The following is a 25,155-nucleotide window of genomic DNA, read 5'->3' on the forward strand; positions in this document are numbered from 1 at the left end:
GTGTGGGATAGATCTCCTATCTACCTCCTCCTCTCCCACAGTCACCCATCTGAAGGAGTTTCCAGTGAGACCACCGCCTACAACAACTCAAACCATGTATCATCTCTGCAGTTGGAAAGATGACAGAATGGAGAAGGGAGGGAAGATTCAGGGGGTAAAGGGGAGGCTGGAAGGCCTGGAAGAAAGGGGTGTGGAATGGGGCACTCTACTGCTTAAAATACTACTGTAGACATGTAGTCTCAATGAGCCGAATGGCCCAATTCTGCTCCTATGTCCTATGGTCTTATGCCTGCTTCTCTACCCTTCCACACCATGGACAGACCAGACTTTGGTTTCATCAGTGCCAACCTCCACACCGCCTTCGACCTCAGACGGTTTGCCTGACATTGACCATTGGTACCAGCTGCCTCTGGATCTCAGAGAGAAATCAGACCCAGCTCTATCCATCCTCTAACAGCCTTGACAAATTAGCAAAGCAATTATTTTCAATGTAAGTTTCCATTTAAAAATTTCTAAACCCAACAATCTTACAGTAGTCCATTGGGCAAGAGTGCAGTAAACTATGACTGGACTTCTTCACAAAGGACTATTCAGCCCAAATAGGTCGATAAAGAAAATGGTTAGCACCTATGATTAGGAAACATGCATCAGCATTTCTTTTGGAAAACTGAAATACAAAGAATTTTTCACACTCAGTCAACAATACATTCTAAATCTGAATTTACAGTAATAGATAAGATTTGCTTAGATGATTTGCATGGCTTTGCAGGCTGCAGTGACTGTACTTGGATGTGATGCCTCTTCTGATTCCCTACCCTTTCAGAAGGTACGGCTTACACGTGATCCTGAATCTTGCGACTTGCTGGGTTAGTCGGCTGTAAAGTCAGGCAACCAGACGCAGCCCTAGCCTCATGTGGCATGCACAGATGTAGACTTCCTAGCAGGAATCAATGCTGGATATTTTCCTCCCAAAATCAGGACATGTCAAGGTCAACAGTAAAAGCTGGGTGTCACCCTGGATCAGCGAAGTATCAAGATGCTGATCTCGTATGTTTGAATAGCACATGTTTGGTATTGAATGTACTAATTGAGATGCACTACTAACAGATTTCAATGCAGACTTTATTTTACTTACAAATGGTTATTTACAAGGCAGATGCATCCATAAAAGAATTGGCATAGCATCTGAGGGGTTTCTAATAATCTATGGTTATAAATTTTAAGAACTAGCATAAACAGTAGCTTAACTGCTTCCCTTTTCAAATCTACATCAGTTTTGTTATAAACCTTGCAAAATTTTTTACTTATACATTAATCATTTTTATCTTCTTCCAAATTAAGTCTGCTTTGGTGAGGGTAGTGCTGAGCAAGGGTGCCTGACTTTTTACTAAATATTAGACTAATATATCATCTGCATGACCTGATGTAGTTACAGTTTTAACCTACATGGAGGTATTTTCACTGTGCTTCAATGCTGCAGTAACAAATGTATTTACACTTGGAAGGAGCACTTTCAATGCTTATTCACAATGAGCTCTGAACTGCAAAGCTGAAAAAAAGGCATGACAAGGTGATATATCCTTTGTTTGTCCCCAAAGATTTCTGTTAGTTCACTATCAGCAAAAGAATGTGCACTTGCACAAGTAGGTCTCTTGATCCCCTTGACCTTCACCAGAAAAGTTATTTAAATCTGTGTAACAACTTTAATTCTTGTTAGGGATTGACATTCCACGTAAGAGCAAGCTGAAATGCTGTAGCAGACCTTAAGGTGAGTTCAATAATTTATATATAAGGAATGAGAATTTATATGAGAATCAATTATGCATCAATTTCTCCCACTAAATACAACATTTTACTTACAAATTTTGTGCAATTTTTTATGTCATGTAAATCTTGCTGACAATTTATACATTCCTCAAAGATTTGAAGCATTTTGTGTCATTCATGAAATCTGATGATTTTGTGCACTGATATACACAATACTTCACTGCCAATTACATGTTACGTACTCACAGCAAAGCAAATATGGCCTTTTGAATAGAATTATGAAATCTTCACTTTGTGAGCAACAACAAAACATCAGGATACCAGAGGATAATATTTATTTGCATGACTGCTTACAAAATGAATTCCCGTTGTTAATTATTACGAAGAAAACACAGAAGTGGAAGAAGTCACATTAGGGCACCAGTCATTTTATAACCTATGATTTAAAATCATGCAGTTAAGCTCCTTGTCCACACCTAAACAATCATACGAGCACCACTAACTTCTTTGCCGTTGCGTTCACAGTCAAATTCTTCCAAATAAATTGAAACATAGGAACACGAGAGCAACATTCAGTGCCACGAATATTCCTCTATTGAATTAGACTATGGCTGGCATGTTTCTCAAATTCATTTAACCATCCTTATTCCACTCTTCACTTACCTAACAAAAAGTCCATCAATTATCAGTCTTGAAATTTTAACTCCTCCAATCAATAATTCTTTGTGGGAGTGTGTGAAGATCAGCTTTCTGACTTCAATTATAATTCAGTCCCAATTAGTTTAGTTCCAGTTTTATGATCTTCTCTATAAGAGGAAATAGTTTCTTTTTGTGTATTGTGTTGAATTCTTTAATTTTCTCTAATCACAGAACTGTAGCTCTGAACATTCTAAACTCAGTGGAATACAATCCAATTTGTTCCTGGTCTCATTCTGATGAAAGTTATACTCAAAACTAATATAATCTCATATACACAACCTTCTGTTTTACTTTCTAGCAATAAATCATGAAGCACAAGGTTGGAAACAAATTTTATCCCAACTTCTTCATGCGGGAACAATGCATGATGCAGAAAAAGAGCATCAATATTCAGTTGGGAACATATTGCTTGTAAATCAAATTCTGGATATATCAGCTGTTACCCACAAGAGTGCTTATCAAAAATGACTGCCCAAAAAAGATGACATTGATTGAAATATCCTGAGATGTTGTTAAATGTAACACATGTCTGTGCAGGTCTCAAAGTCAAGCCATTCTTCTAAGAGGTCACAATTACCAACTAAACATTTTTTAATAATGATTTTCAGGAAGGATTTTATTTAACATAATAGACTGATGAAAGTTCAGTAAACTTTGGGAATTACCAGTGTTAAATGACTTCCAAGTGTAGTTACATGTCTAGTTTGCATCATTATCTTGGTCTGCAGATCGGCAAATGTCATTGCTGTTAGTTTTAAGTAGAAATGAGGCCTGAGATCAGATAAGTATCTGTTCATCAGTGTTACTCCATTCTGTTTACAATGCCATTGCCTACTGTTCTAACATCCCATGAGACATTTGTAAATAAAAAATGAATCAACAGGAAGCTGCTCCGATAGAACTACTCAAGTAGACCTCACTAGCATGTAGGGGTTACAACTAGGTCTTGAACAGAGGATTTTGTTTTAATCGCCTCATGAGAAACAATGTCCCATAATGATGTACAGAACTATTACTGCACTAATGAAGAATCATACATAATTCAGCACCTTTCACTTGGCACCACTGTGATATACTCATTAGCACAGACACACAGTGGAAGTCAGATGGTGTCCATGCAATTGCAGGCATTATTTGCAGTGCAGCTGCTTTCATGACATTGCCAGTATATAAAAACATGATGCCAGTTTGTTTTATTTAGTGCTAAACCTTCTAGTTTGTAAAAACAAGCCTGACACCAACCTGACATGAGCAAGTGAAAATAATTAGCTCTCATTTTCTCAACCTCCTATTTCCTCCTCCCTGCTGCGTTTTCTTCCCACTAAACCACCACATGTCATTGGAAATAGGAGGCAATTAGTGGGCTCATTTCAGCCCCACAACTGCAGCAAGAAGAAAGTATTTATGATGGCACAATGAACAGCTGAAAGATTAAATAACATTTGTCTTTTGAAAAGAAAATGACTTTGGACTAAATGGGGCATTTTTGATTATATTCAACCAGCCTCTGAGTAGCAGTTTTAAATTGGGCCTGCCTATGTGATATAGGATCCTCAGAGAACACAAAATGAACCACTTACAAAAAAAATAAAATACAACTCCAGCGGGCAATTTGGTGTTGCACCGAATATTAGAATGCATCTCTGTATAAAAGTTAATGAAGAAATGTAATATTATTGTAAATGCAAAGGTGACTTTGAAGTTAAAAATTAAGATTTTCTCTCTGTTAAAATAGATACACAGCATTCAGATGATTAAGAGCCTGCTGCATTCAAGAAGCATTGCAAGCTTTAAGTAAGCAGGGAAAGAAAAAAATAGAATTGATATTGCTTAAATGTTAAAATGATGAACAATGCTTGTCTGAGGAATCAGATTAGTCATAAATGGAAAATATATTCTATGCAATATACTTACAGTTCTGCAAAATATACCAAAAATCAACAGCAAAAACAAAAATCTTTACATTAATTAATTTGTAGCAGTTTTAATTCAACAGCAATTTCTACTCATTTGATCTACTGTCTTTAATGTATCAAAGGCACTTCATGGAACTTCACTGAAGAAACGTTGATACTGAGCAACAAATTAAGTATTAGGGCAGATGACCAGAGAGGCAGTCTTCAAGAAATGTCATAAAAAAGAGGGACAAAGATTGATAGTTTTGGGGGAGTCGGTGTAGGGATTTTTTTTTCAAATTATTCATCATTCAGGATCTAGGCATTTCTGGGAAGGCCTGCCTTTATTTCTCACATTGAATTGTCCTCAATCAGATGGAGATCAGTTGCGTTCTTCAACTTCTGCAGTGTTTCGGATGAAGGTACTACATAACGATACTAGCTAGCGAGTTCCAGAATTTAGATCTGGTGATGTGAAGAGCAGTGATATATTCTGAACACACATAAAAGTTGCTGGTGAACGCAGCAGGCCAGGCAGTACCTCTTCCTAGAGATGCTGCCTGGCCTGCTGCGTTCACCAGCAACTTTTATGTGTGTTGCTTGAATTTCCAGCATCTGCAGAATTCCTGTTGTTTGCGTTGATATATTCTGAAGTCAGGGTGACGCACTTGGAGGGAACATGTAGCTGGTAGAGGTTATGGGATTGTGCGATGCAGTACGGAGAGACAAGAAACTGCAGTTTGTCTTGAAGAGAGTACACCTTGCAGGTAAAAATGGGCTACTTTGTCCCGCAGCTTCGGTAATTACATGGTACTGAAGCTGCTCACAGCTAGGCAAGCAGTGACTACTGTGTTAAGAGTGATTTTTGGGTTTAGGTCATTTACATTTAGCAAATGGCTTTGGCTACCAGTCTTCTGTTCCTTGAAAATGTATTGTGGATTTAATGTGGAACAATGGATTCCTAAAAGGCTGTGAATCCCAGTCCAGACGATGCTGGCGTCTGTGGGATGGATGTGAATCAGAAGGTGTGAAGTTTGTATACAGTTGCAAACGAAAGTATTGTCTATACTTTATAAATATGGAATTGTCCTTTGTGTTTAGTACATAAATAGCGAGCCCCACGTTGGGCCAGCAGACCTTTCCACCAAAAGCGTCTCCATATGATGCCTGCTGTACCTTGTTCAGTCAAATAAAGAAGCTGCTTTGTATCTATCAGTAATTTTCTTCAGCGATTTCATTCACGCAACAATATACTGTATCACATCCTGACTTGTGAATTATAAGAAGAAGGAAGACTTTACAGTGCCAGGTGGGTCACTTGTTAAATCTGAACTGCTCTTGTATCCATGGTGTCTGTGTGGTTTATCTTGTTGAGTTTCTGGTTAATGGCAATGATAACTGTCAGCAATGGTAATGTCATCGGATGTCAAGGGAAGTTAGACTCTCTCTTTTTGGAGGTGGTCAATACCTGGCACTACAGTGACATGAACATTACTTGCCACCTGTCAGGGCACGTTTATATATTGTCTAGTCATTGCTGCATGCAGGTATGGACTGCTTCATTTGCTGAAGAATTAAGAATGGAATTAAGCATTATTTAACGTGAACACAGGCACTTCTGATTTTACAATGAAAGGTAGATTGATGATGGATGTTTTTAACTAGTGGGAGAGTCTTAAATGGGGAAGCTGAGGGGCTGGTCGTTCACAATTGTGGTGTGTAGAAGTCTATTCTCGCAGGAAGTTGTGAATCATCGAGTTCATGGACCTGGAGATCAGTGGAGGTTAAATCATTAGGAATATTTAAGGTGGAGATAGATACATATTTGAAAGATTGAGTTGAGATCACATGACATACTGTAGGAGCAGAATTAGGCCACTCGGCCTATCGAGTTGCTCCACCAAATGATCAAGATTGACTTATTTACCCTCCCAACCCCATTCTCCCACGTCCTTCCTGTAACCCTTACTAATCAAGCACCTGCCAAACTCCGCTTTAAATATAGCTAATGATTTGGCCACTGGAGCCATTTGTGGCAATGAATTCCACAGATTCACCACGCTTTGAGAGAACCTGGGCAGAAATACTTCAATGCTCTGCACCTATGAATGAATCTGAACTGACAGGCGTGTTTGAGGCTTTGGGTGGACGCAGGACAATATCTTTATGACATGCTTCAGATTCTGACAGCTGTAGCTGACCCCTGATGAGAACACAGACGATTTCATCACAAGATTGACCCTAGCAGTGCAGGAATCTAAGTACAAAGAAATACTCATGAGCAAATTCAAAGAAGTGATGGCTATTCAAGCACTGATTGTTGGAGTCCAAGATGGGAGGACACAGGAGAGCTCCCTGTCCGAAAAGCTCAATTTGTCCTGGGACAAAGCAAATTCCACTGCTTACCAGCAGGAGGCAGTCAAGTAAGGCATTATACAAATTCAGCCATCACCATCGCCACTGATTCAGGCAGTACTGGAGCAAGAGCCCCACCCAAAAGTATCAATGTTTGCTGCAGGAAACTGATTCACAGCCTAGAGTCTCCAAAGAGATCATGTACTTAGTATTATTTTTCTATTAGTCACCTATGTATAGACACTCTTGTGCCTAGTGTCACTTTATGGACATATAATCAATTTATGTATATAAGCAACCTTATGTATTTAAATTTAATGTGTTTTTTATATTATTGTGTTCTTTATCTTATTGCGTTTTTTGTTTTAGCTGCATCAGATGCGGAGTAACAATTATTTCGTTCTCCTTTGCACTTGTGTATTGGAAAGGACATTAAACCATCTTGAATCTTGTAAGCCCCCTCAGGGACGCAGTCACTAACGGGAAAGTCATGCCCAGTGGTCTGATTCCAAGCATCAAAAGACAGTCTGCAAGTTTTGTCAGAAGGTAGGGGACTTGAAAATGTATTTTTTACTCAGTAACATGTAATGAGAAAACAGCAGAACTCAACCATCAACTCCATGTAAGGAGACAGCTGGAACGAAGAAGTGAGCACTACTTTCCTCTCCCATGACATGGGCCACTGAAACCAGCCTCCCAACTTGGTTACTTGACATCATTTCAGAGGACCTGTCCTGGGCCCAGCTCCTAAATGCAATTATGAAGAAAGCACAGCTACTTCCTTAGAGTTTTGCGAAGATTCCGCATGACATCAAAGACTTTGACCAATTTCTGTAGATGTGTGGCGGAGAGTATATTGACTGATTGCATCACGGCCTGATATGGAAACACCAATGTTCTTGAACAGATAATCCTACAAGAAGTAGTGGATATCCAGTGTGCACATCCACATGGAGTGCTGTTGCAGGAAAGCAGCATCCTTCATCCAGGAACCCCACCATCGAGGCCATGCTCTCTTCTCACTGCTGCCACCCGGAAGAAGTTACAGGAGCCTCAGGACTCACACCACCAGGTTTAAGAACAGTTATTACCCTTCAACCACCAGGATCTGAACTTTACTTGCCCCGTCACTGAAATCTTCATCTCAAGTTCTCGATATTTATTTATTTATTTATTATTAGTATTTCTCTTTTTTCCTTTGTATTTGCACAGTTTGTTGTCTTTTGCACGTTGGTTGCTTGTCCGTCCTGTTGGGTACGTCTTTTCATTGATTCTGTTCTGGTTCTTGGATTTTGTAGAGTATGCCCGCTTAATATACGTACTTTGGTAATAAACTTACTTTGTACATTGTACCAGCGGGTTTTCCAAGCTGACACTTCAGGTCAATACTCTGGTTTGGCAGTGAAGTTCAAGGTTAAGGAGAACTGCTAACTGAAGCTTTACAAGGCCCGCCCAGTGCCATATGCAGTGGGCCTAAAGGTAGAAGAAGAACTTGAGCAACTATAGTGAGCAGATGTGATAGAGCCAGCCGTACAGGAGCGAATTTGCAGCAAGCAAGAGGCCTTGAAACAAAAATACAATAGGCACACCAGACCATGAATGTTTGGTGCCAGAGACAAAGGAGGAAACATGACTACCAGTTGTCATCTGGCATTGTCATGGTCAAGTCGGAGACTTAAGCTGACAGGCAGATGAACTGTTAGGTGACATTTGCATCATATACGCAACCAAACTGACGGGGGGACTGAGGGAACGTATAGCTGAAGCTGATGAAGCCAGTGTCCCAGCCAATGAAGCCAAATGGATGCTTCATCAAGAAAAGGAGATTCATAGCCCACTGCCCTCAACTTCAGCTGAGCAGGAAGGCACAGAAAGAGAAGCTGACCCTCTGGGGCAGTGCAAAAGGGTGTGCCAGCCAGTTAAGCGCTACTATAATTTCTCTCAGAATACCTCACTTATTCCCTTCCTCCGTGGTTCCCATCAACAGAGGGAAAGATCTCCTGTATCAGATTGACTGTGAGTATGTGGTGAGTGCACTTGCTGGCCGATCAATCGTGCAGTGAATTGACTGAGCGTTCTACGTGCGGGAGGCATTCTCTTTTGGGCCGGGGCTTCCGAGCGTGCACGCTTTTCATCTTAGTTTGCAGCTCCCACACTGCCAGTTGCCCAGTCTGTACCATTACTAACATGACTCAGTGAAAACATTTAATTATATCACTGCTTGCTCTGTGCATACTTAACACCCATGACCATCGTAACATTGTGGCTTTCACATGCCTTTTCTGTGCCCTATTGTAATTTTACCCCACATCCAGTCTACTGTTCTGAGGCCTGTATACAACTCCAGTCAGACTTATTTTCACCCTTGCAGTTTCTTAACTCTACCCACAAAGATTCTATACCTTCTGATCCTCTGTCACTTACTTCTAAGGATTAGACATATATTTTTAACCAAAAGAGCCACTCCATCCCCTCTGTCCTTTTGATACGATGTGTATCCTTGGATGTTAGGCTCCCAGCTGCGATCTTCTTTCAACCACGACTCAGTGATGTCCATAAGGTCAAAACTGCCAATTTCTAACAGCTCTACAAGGTCATCTACAGCAGCCACCGGGCCTCAAAGCATGTGCTACCGGGCCGCAAGGAAACGATATGATTCGGTGATAGGAGTCAGCTCCACCTTTCCTCATTCCCTGTCACGCCCACTGTTGAGCTTGAACGCACGCGAGGTCATGACGCACGCGTCATCCATGTCAGCGCGGGAAGATCAACTCCTCGAGCTTGCAAATGACGACGGGCTGAAAAGTATGTTTGACATAACATCTCTGCCGGCATTCTGGATCGAAGTCAAGGCTAAATATCCTGAGATAGCCACGAAAGCTCTGCTTCCATTTCCAACATATCTGCGAAGCGGGCTTTTCTGCAATGAATGCAACGAAAACTAAACTGCAGAATAGACTGGACATAAGGAATCCCCTTCGAGTATCGCTCTCTCCCATCACCCCTCGATGGCACTGTCTTGTTGCAGGAAGACAAGCCCAAGGCTCCCACTGATTCAGCCATATTGGTGTGTTGCAATGATTTTATATGCTCATACGGGGAAAATACGTGCTGTGTGTTTAATATCCAAACATTACTTAAAATGTTATGATGCTATTGACTTATAAGTGACTTATAATTGACTTATCACTATATTCATGAGCTGTTACATAAAACCTAAAATAACAGTAACATATAATAAAAGCAGGATATGATAAATACACTGCCTATATAAAGTAGAAATAATGTATGTACAGTGTAGTTTCACTGAACAGAATTGCCAAAAACGATTTGTAGTAAAAAAATGGGCACGTATACGCATGTGCACACAGGTGCCCGTGCAAGGCTTCGTAGTCATGGTAGTCTTTCTCGGGGTAAACGCAACGTATTTGACTGCTACTCTTGCTCGTTGGCAACCCTACCACCGCCACCCCCCCCCCCCACCCGGTCGGCCGGTCTGCAAGAATATTGTCAATATCAAACCGGTCCGCAGTGCAAAAGAGGTTGGGGACCCCTGATCTACCGTACTACGTATGCCGTGTGCATTCAGTCCTATAATCACCCCCTTTTCAATTTTGGCTACATTACCTGAAAGTTAAATTCTTATCCGTTTCTAAATGTTTTGTCTTTTTTTCATTCTGACCTTCTGCATAACCGTGAATTAGGATAAGAGTAGTGACATGGGGAGGTCAATTACAATGGTATTAGGCAGGAACGTCGGAGTGTAGACCGGGAACAGATGGTTTTCAGGAAATGCACAGCCGAAATGTGGAAGTTGCCTGGGGTTCTGGACATGTTTGTCCCACAGAGGAAGGGAAAGGATGATAGGGTAAAGGAACCATGACTGACAAGAGAAGTGGAATACTCTGTCAAGAGGAAGGAGGAAGCACATTTAAGATTTAGGGGAAAACATCAGGATGGGCTTCTGAGAATTATGAAGTAACCAGGAAGGAGCTTAAGAAGGGACTTAGGAGAGCTAGAAGGCGACATGAATGACAATGGGAGAAAGAAAAGACAAGCTAAAAGGGCAATGTTGCAACAATCATGCTGTATTTCAATATCCAGGTTGAATGGGAACATCAGATTGGCACTGGATCCCAAGAGGGAGAACTTGTAGAATGGCTATAGCGGGAATTTGTAGACCAATTCACAAGGGGAACGACAATTCTGGATTGGGTGTGACGTAATGACCCAGATTTGATTCCAGAGCTTAAAGTAAAGGAACCCTAAGAAGACATTTTTCCAGCTGGTCAAGATCCCACTGCACGATTTGATAGTCTTCGTTGTTGTTCACTATGGTCCCAATCTAGCCCAGAAGACCATGTTATCATCCAGAGCGTTGAAATAGGTGACCCTGCACCAATCCTAGTGGCACACCACTAGTCACAGGCCTCCAGTCAGAAAGGCACCCATCCACTACCATTCCCTGGCTTCTCCTGTTAAGCTAATGTAAAATCCAATTTAATGCTTCATCCTGAATGTCTATTGGCTGTACCTTCTTAACCAGCCTTCCACATGGGACTTTGTCAAAGGTCTTGCTTAATCCTACTTTTTAAAACTTTTCCTTAATCCTACTTGCCAAAGCCTTCCAGCTCTCCCAAGTCCCTTCCTTATGTCCTTCCAGGTTACCTAGTAAATCTCAAGTACTCTGTCTGATTTTTGTTACCTAAATCTTAAGTATGCTTCCTTCTTCCTCTGGACTAAATATTCCATCTCTCGTCAATCATGGTTCCATTACACTATCATGTTTTCCCTGTCAAACCGGTTCAGAACCCCAATAAAGGAACATTAAGGGGAGTCGCCAAAGGTAGTTTTCGTTTACACAGAGAATCATGGGTGCTTGGAACATACTGCCAGTAATGTCTGACAGAATGGGGACAGTTGAAAATCTCTTCCCTAGGCACATCTGTGTAGGGAAAAAAGGAGGGTTATGGGCTGTGTAGGGGGGCTAGGTTAGATAGGTTTACATTGGCAGGCACAATATCATGGGCCAAAGGGCCCGTACTGTGCTGTACTGTCTACGTTCTACGATCTACTAGGTATGAAGAGTAAAAACTGAGACACTACTTACTGAGGAATTAACATTAATCGGCAAATACGGGAGACAGAAGAGAAACATTGGACATGGATTAGGAAACAGGCAGCAAGGTTTTTGTGAACAGGGAGTAGAACAATGGAGGACAGCGATAATACATGTCAATAGTTAAGGGCATTAGTTAAGGTATGGGCATTGATAAGGACTTTGGTAGAAAATGCACGGAGGCAAATGATTTGTCAGGAACAATTAGGTAAAATGAAATAAATAAATCTTGACAAAGGCATGGTTATGATTAAATATGACATAAGGAACACAAAAAATTTGGTTCGGTGTCACTCTCTCCGAGAAGGGGACGAAGCTAATGATTAGGGAATGGACATCAGAAAAACTGCAACTGTAAGGAATGCTCATCAGCTCAGGCAGCAGTTGTGGAACGAGGATCAGACTGAAGATCTCACTGGAACTGGGAAAGAGAAAAATGCTGGTTTTAAGTTACAGATAGGAACAACGGGAATATCTGCGATAGGTTGTGGCCAGATTTGCTGAGGGAATAAGTTTTTCTTGGAGTAGTTGGAGGGTAATCAAGGTGGTGTGATATGCTGCAAACAGCAGGCCAGGGTTTGCTCATGCAGACAACAAAAAAAACTGAGCTAATATTACGGAAAGATGACTGACAGCAAGATAAGCCAGTTCTGATATAGACACAGAAAATGAGGCTTTAGAACCTTCTGAAATCTTAGAAAACTGAATAGTATTTAAGTCTATAATGTTCACAGAAGGGAGTGCTGTTCCTCAAGTTTCCACTGGGTCCTATTTTTTTTATGATTTAAATTTTATTGAATTCTTTTAAAAGTTTTCCCCGAACCCTTGAGTCAGTGTTGGAATTATACAAATCATAGCTTACAAAACATACAACATGCAGAAATAAATATCAATATAATAACCATGTGTGTCTATTCAGGCCTCTAATAACAGAAAAAACTGCCATTCAGCAATATGCTTCACCACTATTTCCCCCCAGGAAACCTAAATATTTGCCCCATTTTTGTGTATAGATGTCCAATCTATCAAACTGATTGTAAGACATGTGTTCAAAAGCTGCCACTTTGGCTATTTCTGTGACCCACTCCTGAAATGACAGTCCCCCCAAGTTCCTCCAACCTCTTAGTATAATTTGTCTTCCTACCATCATACTTGTCTGGGTCCAACTTTGAGAGTGTTTATCCCCAAGTGTGTCTCCCTATTTAAACAATGCAGATGGATACAGACAGACAAGTCAGAGTGAGAATTAAAGTGGCAAACAAGAGAAGCCTCAAGTTTATTCCTCCACACTAAACACAGACACCCTGTGAAGAACTGACTCAACCTGCATTTGGTAGAGGAAACCACACTGTGAACACTGAAAGCATTATGTCACAGTGGTAAAAGTGCAAGTGAACTGCAGGTTACACAGAGGGTCGGCTGTGGCAGTGTAAAGAAAGAATCACTGTTCACACAGGGAGCTTTTGTTGCAATTGTACAGGGAGATGGTGAGCCCACATCTGGAACACTGTACACAGTTACGATCTCCTTACCTAATGAAAGATATAGAAGCTTGGGAGGCAGCCCAAAGAAACTAGACAGTTTGCATCTGCATTCCGTGGAGTTTAGAAAACTTAACTTAAGAGTGCTTGGCAATGTAGGCGTTTAGGAACTTTTACCAGTGAGAGTCATGATCAAGAAAACATAAGATAAAGGGCAAGTTCTTTTTAAAAACTGAGGGCAGATAAATTTCTCCTCTCAGGGTTGTGAAGCTCTGGAATGTTCTGCTCAAAGGATTATAAATACCGTTATATATGTTTAAGGTGGAGTGAGATACATATTGGAAAGATGGAAGGATTGAGGACGATAGGGAACTGGCATAGGAGAGGAACTGAGGCCAGCATACATCATAGAATTGTACAGGCCATTCAGCCCAGCATCTTGATACCAATTTATACTAAATATCCTCCTCCCATCTATCATTCCTATACCTTCATTCCCCTGATATAAATGCGCCCATCTAAAAACCTCAAAGTCCACGGCTGTTTCCACTTCTACCTCGGAAACCTATTCCAGGTACCTACTCGAAGAACTTGCCCCTCACGTCACCTTTAAACTTTCCCCCCTCCCCAACCTTAAGAACAGGAAATCTAGCATTTGACATTTTTACCCTGGGGTACAGTTTCTGGTCATTCGCCCTGTCTATACGTTATTTTGTTTATTTAGACATACACCTTGTTAACAGACTCTTCCGGGCCAACGAATCCCTCCACCCAATTAACCCACAAACCTCCACCCAACAAACCCCTCCACCCAATTAACCCACAAACCTCCACCCAACAAACCCCTCCACCCAATTAACCCACAAACCTCCACCCAATGAACCCCTCCACCCAACGAACCCCCTCCACCCAATTAACCCACAAACCTCCATCCAATGAACCCATCCACCCAATTAACCCACAAACCTCCACCCAATTAACCCACAAACCTCCACCCAATGAACCCCTCCACCCAATTAACCCACAAACCTCCACCCAACGAACCCCTCCACCCAATTAACCCACAAACCTCCACCCAACGAACCCCTCCACCCAATTAACCCACAAATTCCACCCAACGAACCCCTCCACCCAATTAACCCACAAACCTCCACCCAATGAACCCCTCCACCCAACGAACCCCCTCCACCCAATTAACCCACAAACCTCCATCCAATGAACCCATCCACCCAATTAACCCACAAACCTCCACCCAATTAACCCACAAACCTCCACCCAATGAACCCCTCCACCCAATTAACCCACAAACCTCCACCCAATGAACCCCTCCACCCAATTAACCCACAAACCTCCACCCAACGAACCCCTCCACCCAATTAACCCACAAATTCCACCCAACGAACCCCTCCACCCAATTAACCCACAAACCTCCACCCAACTAACCCCTCCACCCAATTAACCCACAAACCTCCACCCAATTAACCCACAAACCTCCACCCAACGAACCCATCCACCCAATTAACCCATAAACCTCCACCCAACAAACCCGATCCACCCAATTAACCCACAAACCTGTTTCTTTTTGGAATGTGGGAGGAAACCGGAGCACCCAGAGGAAACCCAGGGAGAATGTACAAACTCCATACAGACGGGACAGGGAATTGAACCAGTTGCTTGCTGTGAAGAGTTACACCAACAGCTACACGACCATGCCGCCCAACCTCTCATAATTTAAAAAAAAACCTCTATCAGCCTCCAACACTCCAGGGAGAACAACCCAAGTTTATCCAACCTGTCCTTATAGCTCATACCCTCTAAATCAGGCAGCAACCTGGTGAACCTCCTCTGCACCCTCTTCAGAATCTCCACATCCTTCCTATAGTAGGTGGCCAGAACTCCACAAAGTATTCCAAGTGTAGTCTGACGGAATTTAAATATAGCACACAGCATGACATCCTTACTCTTGTACTCAACACCCTGATCAACGAAGTCAAGCACACAACACACCTTCTTTATCACCTTATCCACTTGCGTAGCCAAGCACAGTGAACTTTGGACCTGGAACCACAAGATCCCTTTGTAACTCAATGCTGTTAAGGGATCTATCATTAACTGTATGCTTTTTCCTTTCACTTGACCTCCCAAAGCACAACATCACACACTTGCCCAGATTAAATTCCATCAGCCACTTCCTGCCCAGATCTGTGAGTGATCTATATCCCACCATATTCACTGGTGGTCCTTTATACTGTCTACAGTTCCACCAATCTTGATGTCATTTGCAAACTTGCTAATCGACCCATCGACATTTCCTTTCAAATCCTTGATATATATCGCAAAAGACTGAGATCCCGGCACCAATCCTTGTGGTACACCACTAATCATGGACCTCCAGTCAGAATAACAGCCTCCTATTCCTTCTCTCTGTCTTCTACGGGCAAATCAGTTCTGATCCAGTCTTGCAATTCACCCTGCACCCCATAAATCTTCTGAATCGACCTACCATGAGCAGTCCCATCAAACATCTTTCTAAAGTCCTTGCAAATAACATCCAGTGCCTTACCTTCATCAAGCTCCTCTGTCACCTCCTTGAAACGCTCAATCAAGTTTGTAAGGCATGACCTGCCCTGCACAAAGCCATGCTGACTCTATTCAGCAGGGCATGGCTTTCCAGATCTGTATAAATCCTATCCCTCAGTCTCCTCTCCAATAGCTTCCTTACTACTAATGTGAGGTTCATTAGCCTATAATTACCTGAATTAGTCCTATTTCCTTTCCCTTTGCTTTCCTTTCATTTGCTAATTTCCAGTCCTTTGGGACCTTGCCCGTTGCTACTTAGGGCACAAAGATCTTTGGCAAAGCCCCATCAATCTCCTCACTTGCTTCTATCTATATTTTGGGGTATCTGCCATCAGGTCCTGGGGACTTACCTACCTTAATGCTTTTCAGAAGATCCAACAGTACTTCCTCCTGAATCTAAAATGCCCAAGCAAATTAGCATGCCCCATTCTACCTTCATTACCCTCCAAGTCCTCCTCAGTAAATACCAACACTAAGTACCCATTTAGTACCTCAGCCACTTGTTCCGACTCCAAGCAGAAATTCCGTCCTTTATCCTTGAGTGGACCTACCCTCTCATTCGTTACCATCTTTTCCTTAAGTATGGCGGTCTAATCCTGCTCTCATTTTCTTGTGTTCCAGCGTTCTAAAATCGACAGTACTTTTTACGTATAAAACTGTAGAACTACCTGCAAGGCAGTTTTTTATGTCTCCCATTTGCTGGGAAAATGGAGACGCCTCTTTCTCCCTTACTATGGAGAGAGAGAACCTGTGGTATGTCGAATACCGGGTGAAACGCCAAGTCTTTGGGGTAACTGCAAGTCTGTGTCTTTGCTGCTGTTTTGCTCATGCTTGAGTGCTCGGTGGCAGTGTCGATGCTTTTTTTTGCCGGTGGGGGGAGGGGGGGGGATCGTCACTTGTTGCCGCTTACACATGGGGGGGAGCAGGGGGGACTTCAGGGTTCTAACATTTAACTGCCATTCATTCTTTGGGGCACTCCTCTGTTTTCATGGATGGTTGCAAAGAGAAAGCATTTCAGGATGTATATTTCTCTGACATTAAGTTGTACCTTTGAACCTTTGAAGTTAGAGCAGCTCTGCTTAATCTTTAGATAATTCATAAATGTAAAGTAAAACAATCTGAAGCACTCCCAAACCAGAGACTCAGAAGGTTCCACAAACTACTACTGAACCTTCACTGAGCTGTAAATTGTCTTACAAAAGTAACAATTTCCAACAGTCTACTACACGAGAATTCTAGCTTGCACCACAATACTGCCAGCCCTCTGGCACACCACACGACTAACTAACCCCACCAGGACTTTCAAAGTCAGCACAACAAAACTAGCGACCTTCAAAGCATATTACAAGTTAATAACAAAAAAAGTGTTTTAGAAAGCAGTGGATAATGCAAAAAAAATTTCATGAAACAATGAATCATGCAACCCTGTTTAATGAATTACAGACCTTGCAACATCCTCCCCGAGCATCAAGCATCTTCTCATACCAAGCTATGGACATGAAGCATCCTGCTCAACATAGCAAGAACAACTTCCACATGCCAAAAGCAGAAAAAAACCCACAAAATTGACATGCTGTTTCTCTTCCAGTTTCTAGCATCATGCTTAAAAAAAACACCGTTAGAGGGGATACCAGGTCAGGTCACTTGGTAGAGTAACGGGGGAAAGTTTGTTTGGCTTTTGTGAATTTATGGCAAAGATTGTTGGAAATAGTCTGGGATTCCAATCATGAAAGCAGAATGAATTAATTACCTACAAGGGCAAAATGTCCAAGTCAGCATGCCTGCACCAGCCTGGAATCTACTCTGCACTTTGCTCCTTTGCATTGAAACTAGTTTCATGGGTGCTGTAAAAGCCTAGCCTGGTACTACATCGGTGACCCACAGCCAACGTGCAGTTAATGCAGTTGTACTCACAGAGCAACGTTCACAATCACCTTTAACCAAAAGAGCCACATGGTTATTGCATGTTCTATGCATCACCCCACCAAACACACACATACAACTGTAGATGTGGAAAGAACCTCTAAGTTTTTCACCAAATAAAATTTCAATGCAATATAAACTAAATTTAACTAACTTATCTATTGTAATATCGTTAATTACCTCTGTTGACAATATGATGTATGGATATCCTATTGAGACACACGCTCTGTGAAGCTGGGTTCTATGCTTGAGACAGCAATTTAAAAGGACTCTTTTGTGTATTGGAGGGCAAGATTATTTCGCCTGTGGCTTTTAATCTTTGATATTTTTCAATGGGCAATCAAATTGTTACAGATTGGGCAGCTGTATTTATCTCCACTACTGGGCACAAAGAAGAAATCATGTTCCCATCCCTCTCTTAAAAGATCTGTATTCATCTTTGTACTTTCATTTGATTTGGTGCTTTCATCATGCTTAGTTTCACAGCCACAGTGGGGGTACGAAGGTCAAAAGAGGAATGCATGCGATTGTTCAAAGAATTCTAATTGGTATTCTAGTTGGCGTCTTAGCGTTAGCAATGTATGATGGTGAACAGAGTATAATTACTATAGTGTATGATAATAAAATTTCATATTCTAATATAGAAATTAGAGGTCTTGAAGAGCTGCGGGGTGCACATCAGAAGAGCCACATGTGGCTTGGTTGTGATTAGGACAATGTTTTGAGTGCAAATCCTATAGGCTGTAGACACTGCTAGATCTTCCACTCTTTCCAAAAGGCCAATTGCACAAAAGTAACCATATATAACCAAACCTTTCATCTTACAGTAGAGAATTAGCCTTAGTCATCTGATGACATCGCTGCCTAATTTGCTCCAGCAATGTAACACAGAACTCATCTTCTGAGAACTGCCACTGATCAAGCTGTTGGTAGGCTTGATCAGACTGGTGATCTCAGCAACCGCAAATCTTCTACTGGGGGTAAAGTCTATGTGAAAATTTATCAAGGTGCTGGAAGGACTTAATGCTGGCAAAGGCTTCTAGCATCACTCATGCATTATATAGTACTAATATAAATGCCAGAGCACTGAGATGTAAAAGGCATTCAGATGTCATTTACCTGAAATCCTTTCCCCGGCTTTAAATGATAACCAAAGAGCAGGTCAAGGCTCAGTATCTTTTCTCCAAAATCATCTTCTTCAGAATCATCTCCCTTCAAAAAAAATTGTTCAGTGATTTATATTTGTCTTTGCAACCAAAATATTGCTAATTATAGTACAACGTGTGCACAGTGAAACACAAAGGGGTACGAGCAATAAGATTTGTAAAGTGCAACATCTTTAAGAGTTAATATTTTTACAGTGTGAGGAAGGAGTCTTGCTTTTATTTTAAAAGAGTCAATTCATAAATATCCGTGTGACACCAGGATGGAAAGTAAGGAACAAAATTCAGACCATAGTGATTATGCAATGCTAATAATTGATTTTAAAACTTGAAGGTGATATGGAAAGTAAAGACAAAAGAGACAAAGTGAGTTCAACATTGTGAAATCCTCCAGAAGAATGACTTGGTGCAGGAAACAGTACCCACTGAACCGTGCTAAGTATTTGTTTAGAGAACATAACATTGAGCTGAGATTAACACACACTCAAAATGCTGGAGGAACTCTGCAGGTCAGGCAGCATCTATGGAAAAGAGTAAACAGTCGACGTTTCAGGCCGAGACCCTTTGGCAGTACTATTTTCCATAGATGCTGCCTGGCCTACTGAGTTCCTTCAGCATTTTGTGCGTGTTACTTGGATTTCCAGCATCTGCAGATTTTCTCTTGTTTGTGACTGAGTTCAGATTGACAGATTTGTGTTTTAATTCAACTGAATCAGGTGTCTGTGATAAAAAAAAATGACCCTTTAAGTTCTAAATCAATTCTGGATTCTTGGATCAATTTGGTCTATGAGTAATTTACATAGCTTAGGCCAATATTGTCAAACCCTAATCAGTGTAAAGAATAGCCAGTGAGAAACATTTATTTTCCCTACTCACCAGCATATAAAGCTGTGATAAAACACAAGTGGATCAGGTTCTGATACAACAGGCAGAGATTTCAATTATCAACCATTACAAACGCAAATCCTAAGATATAGTGGGTCCTTTGCAACAGTAACTTGTCCCCAAAGCTGGTTCCTAATCAGAAAGGCTTTGCACAGCTCTGACAGTCAGATGCAACACATCCCAGGTTCACTCGATTCAGTACTATCAAAACACTTTGGTTGTCTTTGATATTCACAGGTATTCATATTAAAATAGAACTATTAAAACATATAAAATATTAAAAATAGATAAACAATTTAAGCACCAAAATACAAAAATATTTGCACTTAAATTAATAATACACATAAATCAATTAATTTAAAACAATGTAAGTTGCCAGAAACTTGCCCATCTCCCAGCACAGTAGTGCCATTCTTCACTACTGAAATGAATGGATTTATTGAACCTGCTCAGTGGGCAGATTTCCCAGCGTGCCTGCAGGGAAACTGTAAGTAGTTGGCCCTCCAGAAAGAATCCAATGTCAGAGAACAGTTCAAGTGCCTCACAGATAATAAAGTATATTCTGCTAGTTTCATGAACTAGCAAGAAAACTGACATTGAATTTATTCCTGTAGCATCAGGTAATAAATGTAGCGCCATTTAGCTACTAATATAATTGAGATAGGTATGTATTAATCCTAGTCTTTAGAGACCATAAACAATTTCCAGAGTAACGGACCCTGAGAATGAATGAGTTTTCTTTTATTTCTTAATGCTTCATGGAATTTCTGCTGTTGCCTCCCATCAGAAGGGATATTATTGGAAAATTATCTCTAGGGAATCTACTAAAAGCAAACAAGACTGTTAAAAACAGGAAATTGACTTTAAAATTTTAGGAACAAATCAGGACACAAGCAAAGAGTTCAAAGTACATTATCAAAGTGTGTATATGTGAGGGGTTTCTTCTTTTATGTTACTGCGTAGGCTAATTAAAATGGCTTCTCTATAATGTTAACTGCTGAGACAGTGGTTCTTTTTCTAGCAGCTTGTTTGGGTTATATTATTGATAAGGGAGGGAATAACCAATGGGTGTCCATGTTATTCTTTTTATGGGTGTCTCATATGGCTGGGAACCGTGTGGTTTGGCGGGGTTTTCAGGAGGAGACTCGGGAGAAGAAGGATGTGCTGGAAGCGCTCTGGTTGACCACTGTTGTTGGTCCTGAGCGGCGAGTCGGAGGGGATCGCAGGGTGAAGAGAAGACCCCGTTATTTGAGCTCCAACTTGAGTGCATGGAGAAGTTGAACTTTGATAAGTCTGGTGCTTTTTTCTTTCTCCTTTAAATTGTATCTCCATTAATCTAATAGTCCCAGTAAGATTTATAAAGTGCAATCTGTAAAGTGTACATTGTATGCTGTCTGATATTTGATGCGTGAGGTTGTACCAGGTGGCATTACACAGCAACGATGCAACCAAGAGGCACAGTTTGGCGAGCGGACGGGGTTTCCCCGAGATAAAGAGCCGATAGAACTAAGCGCTACATATACATTAAACAACCTTGAGATTACTCTCCTTACTGGCAGCCACGGTTATATAATGTATACATACTTTGATTATAAATGTACTTTGAACATTCAACCTTATGCTTGTATCCTGATTTGTTCCTAAAAATTTTAAGTCAATTCTTTGTTTATAATGGTCTTGTTTGCTTTTAGTAGATCCCCGAGAGATGATTTCCCAATAAAATCCCTTCTGACGGGAGGCCACAGAGGAAATCTGAACAATGCACTGTGATTATGTTTTGACCATCTGCATTGATTTCTCCTTTTTTAATCTGGCGGGACAACGTCCAAGAAGTAAACCTATTGCCAATTCAATTGAAAACAATGACTCAGTATAAAGAAGGAAGCAGCAAATTACACCTGTCTACAGCCAGAAGGCCCAGATGACCAAGAAGGAATTACCACTTAATACAAAGCATTTCAACTATGAAATATTTTAAAGGAAGCTATTAGATTAAATGCAATTACTATTTGATCAGTGGAGTAATGCGTGAGATGTCATAAACCATAGCTGAGTCTGGCACAACAAGTGCTGAGAAATAACTGAACCTCAGTAAAAAGGATTGCCAGTTGTAGCCTATAATTCTGTCCAACAGAAATAGCATAATCAGCTTATTTCACTGCTTGCTGATTTTGTGGTCAGGATTATAGTGTTTTTACAAAACTTAAACTATAGGTGATGCATTCTCTGACCTACCTGAACCAGCAATCAACAGGACTTTGTACAAAGTATAAAAATCTTTACAGTTTAGAGCAAATAATTCAAAATATATTTTTGATTCTCAGCAGGTGCTTAATAGATCCATGATATACATGTTGTGATAAGTTTTCTACAAATCTTTGCATCTCATTAATATTTAAACTCACTGGTCTGTTTTACTTTCTAAGCAAGTAGCTAGAAACAGAATCATAAATGCATCAAGAACTACAAGCTCCGAACAAAAAATTAACAAGGTGCTTAAAATACAGTGCACTGTATGTGATCTGGTTTAAAACGATGTTATTTTTTTCTTTACCTACCTTAATTAAAGGAGGAAAGTGAAAAAGGTTCAAGTAGTCAAGGGTCAGTTTTTCAATTTCAGTCTGAAAGGGAAGACATGGGCTTGTTAACAGCAGGCAATCCTTTCCATCTTTTCACTAACTTCCATCAACACTTCATCAATTTTCTGGGAACTATTTTAGACTGACAAATGGAGCTACTTATCCTTCTTTAGATTTAAAACAAAATATCTATTTTCTTAATTTTGCTTTTGCTTTATTATACATTTGAACAGTCGTAGGCCATTCAGCCCTACAGGTCTATTCTGGCAATCCGTCAGATAATGCATATGCATCTCCAGCAAAATTCATCATTCACCTTGATACTAATATATTCCTTTTAAGTTTCAAAATTTTATTGATTTGTCCTAACACAAAACTAGAGGAGCTTACTTCTCTGTTAAGAAGAAGGAGTTTTATTGTCATTCATCAAAAGGAGCAAAATCAAAAGCAATGAATTTCATATATCTCGAAAATAATATCACATCTCATGGAAGAATAGAACATTTTCAAAACATTCTTGAAAAGATATTACATAAATAAGCATAAATAAACTTGAATAGATCATCATAAATTTATTAAGTAATAACTGGTATGCTTAATAAAAAATGAAAATACTCGAGGGTGCTTAGTGGCACTGGACATGAAAATAGAAAGCTTGTTTCCTAGAACCATGCTGCATGCAAAATTTCACCAACACAAATCAAAATTCTAACAATAGAAAACAGACAATAGGTGCAGGAGTAGGCCATTCAGCCCTTTGAGCCAGCACCACCATTCACTGTGATCATGGCTCATCATCCACAATCAGTACCTTTTTCCTGCCTTCTCCCCATATCCCTTCACTCCACTATATTTAAGAGCTCTATCTAACTCTTTCTTGAAAGAATCCAGAGAATTGGCCTCCACTGCCTTCTGAGGCACAGCATTCCACAGAATCACAACCCTCTGTGTGAAGAAGTTTTTCCTCAACTCCGTTCTAAATGGTCTACCGCTTATTCTTAAACTGTGGCCTCTGGTTCTGGACTCCCCCAACATCGGGAACATGTTTCCTGCCTCTAGCGTGTCCAATCCCTTAATAATCTTATATGTTTCAATCAGATCCCCTCTCATCCTTCTAAATTCCAGTGTATACAACCCCAGTATACAACAGCTCAGGTTTCTAAAGCACCTCTTGAAGTTTTTTTCCTTCATACCTTTAAATGAATGATATGTCCTTTGGACTGGATTCCTATGTCTTTCAAATCTTGATCTTTCAACAAGAGCAACCTTCGGCCAGTTATGTGGTGATTTCTGAACAGTTCTGCATAGCCTTTCATTTCACAGTCTGCGTCACCTATTCGCACAAAGTTACAGAAATACATCATATCTGCAAGTCAATGGAATTTCCAGAATTCCAAGAATCAATCGCAATCTTTATTACCTTTATCTAACAATTGCTGTACCCAGAAGTACTGTAAGAGAGAAATAAGGACAATGATTATAATAAGATGGAGGGTAAAGAATAATATTCAATGTACTTTGCCTCCAAAGTATTGCAATCAGAAATAATGAATGTATTTTTAAGATTGTTAAAGGCAATGAAAAGGCTTAATTAACAAAAATATTTATTACGATCTGAGACACATGACATAAAATACAATGATTTAGTGCAGCCCTGTTCAAAAAAGTAGCTCAGATTTTCTTGAGAAATGACAAAAGATCTATGTGGAATTGTCTGCTTTATCCTATATAATTATCAATAAGTTTAGGATGTTCGAACTATTGTTTGCAAATGAAGCCCGGGAGTTCCCGAGGGTTCGTCACTGCTCTTGTTATGACTGAATTCTGATATTGGATTCCTCATAGATTCAGAAAAAAAATCACCAAAATTCAAAGTTTTTCAGACTTCTGATAGTGTACACAATGCATTTGCGTGAGCAGAGATTGCCATTTATGGAGACACAAGAGCCTGCCGGTGCAAAAAGGAATGAGCTGCTGAAGGGCCTCAGCAGGTAAGGTAGCAACTGCAGAGGAAAACGGATAGTTGATGTACTAGGCCAAAACCCTCCATCTGAACTAATCCTAATGAGGTGAAGTCTTCCTACAGCTTGTTTTTTTTTAACCATCACCAGGCCTTACAAATTCAATGGGAGCCAGTTCTTACACCTTTATCTCCTGATCACCCTAAACGCTCACCCTATGGGGTGGAACGGGGGTGGGATCTGGTGAGGCATTGCATGAGTGACTCATTATTTCCAAGAAATTTTGGATTAAGGTTACTCAAATATAGCTGCTTTTTTAAAAACTGATGTTATTTTAGAATTGTTTTGCTAATTATGACTGAAAGTGAAAATGAAAAACACTGTGAGGCGTTATCTAAAGCTATCTTCCCCCCAAAATGGTATCTCTTCCACTGTACTCGCAGTTTGCTGCAGAAGCCATTTCACTTAAATGACCATATATGTGCATCAGCCTCGCTCACGAAAGTAATTTACCTCATATGTGTTAAATGCAGAAAAATTCATTATTAACATGTTGTATTTTATTATTCGATTGTTCAGCTTTAATTTCACAGGGGAATCATATGCTTACCACATCTTCCTCTGTCCAGGAATATATATCTAAGGATGGCAGCAACTGTGTAACAAAAAGTATGAACATTACTACAGAATCACGATGGCATTAAATCGACTATGATGGCACACAGAAGCGATTTTATTCAGACAACCT

The 25,155-nt window shown here is 40.5% G+C and overlaps 1 protein-coding gene across 1 annotated transcript in view; it reads right to left on the reverse strand.

Moving 5' to 3' along the window:
• Positions 1–25,155, reverse strand: part of LOC134348579 (mitogen-activated protein kinase kinase kinase 20-like) — a 125,244-nt gene that overhangs the window by 22,658 nt on the left and 77,431 nt on the right. The window contains exons 13-17 of the mRNA XM_063052173.1: positions 25,018–25,062; positions 23,867–23,897; positions 23,640–23,779; positions 22,426–22,488; positions 18,939–19,031 (exon numbers count right to left, since the gene is read on the reverse strand). Coding sequence (XP_062908243.1) covers positions 18,939–19,031; positions 22,426–22,488; positions 23,640–23,779; positions 23,867–23,897; positions 25,018–25,062 — 372 coding nt within the window. The remainder of the gene's footprint in view (positions 1–18,938; positions 19,032–22,425; positions 22,489–23,639; positions 23,780–23,866; positions 23,898–25,017; positions 25,063–25,155) is intronic.

The sequence above is a fragment of the Mobula hypostoma genome, chromosome 6 (assembly GCF_963921235.1).
Source record: "Mobula hypostoma chromosome 6, sMobHyp1.1, whole genome shotgun sequence".
Classification (NCBI taxonomy): domain Eukaryota; kingdom Metazoa; phylum Chordata; class Chondrichthyes; order Myliobatiformes; family Myliobatidae; genus Mobula; species Mobula hypostoma.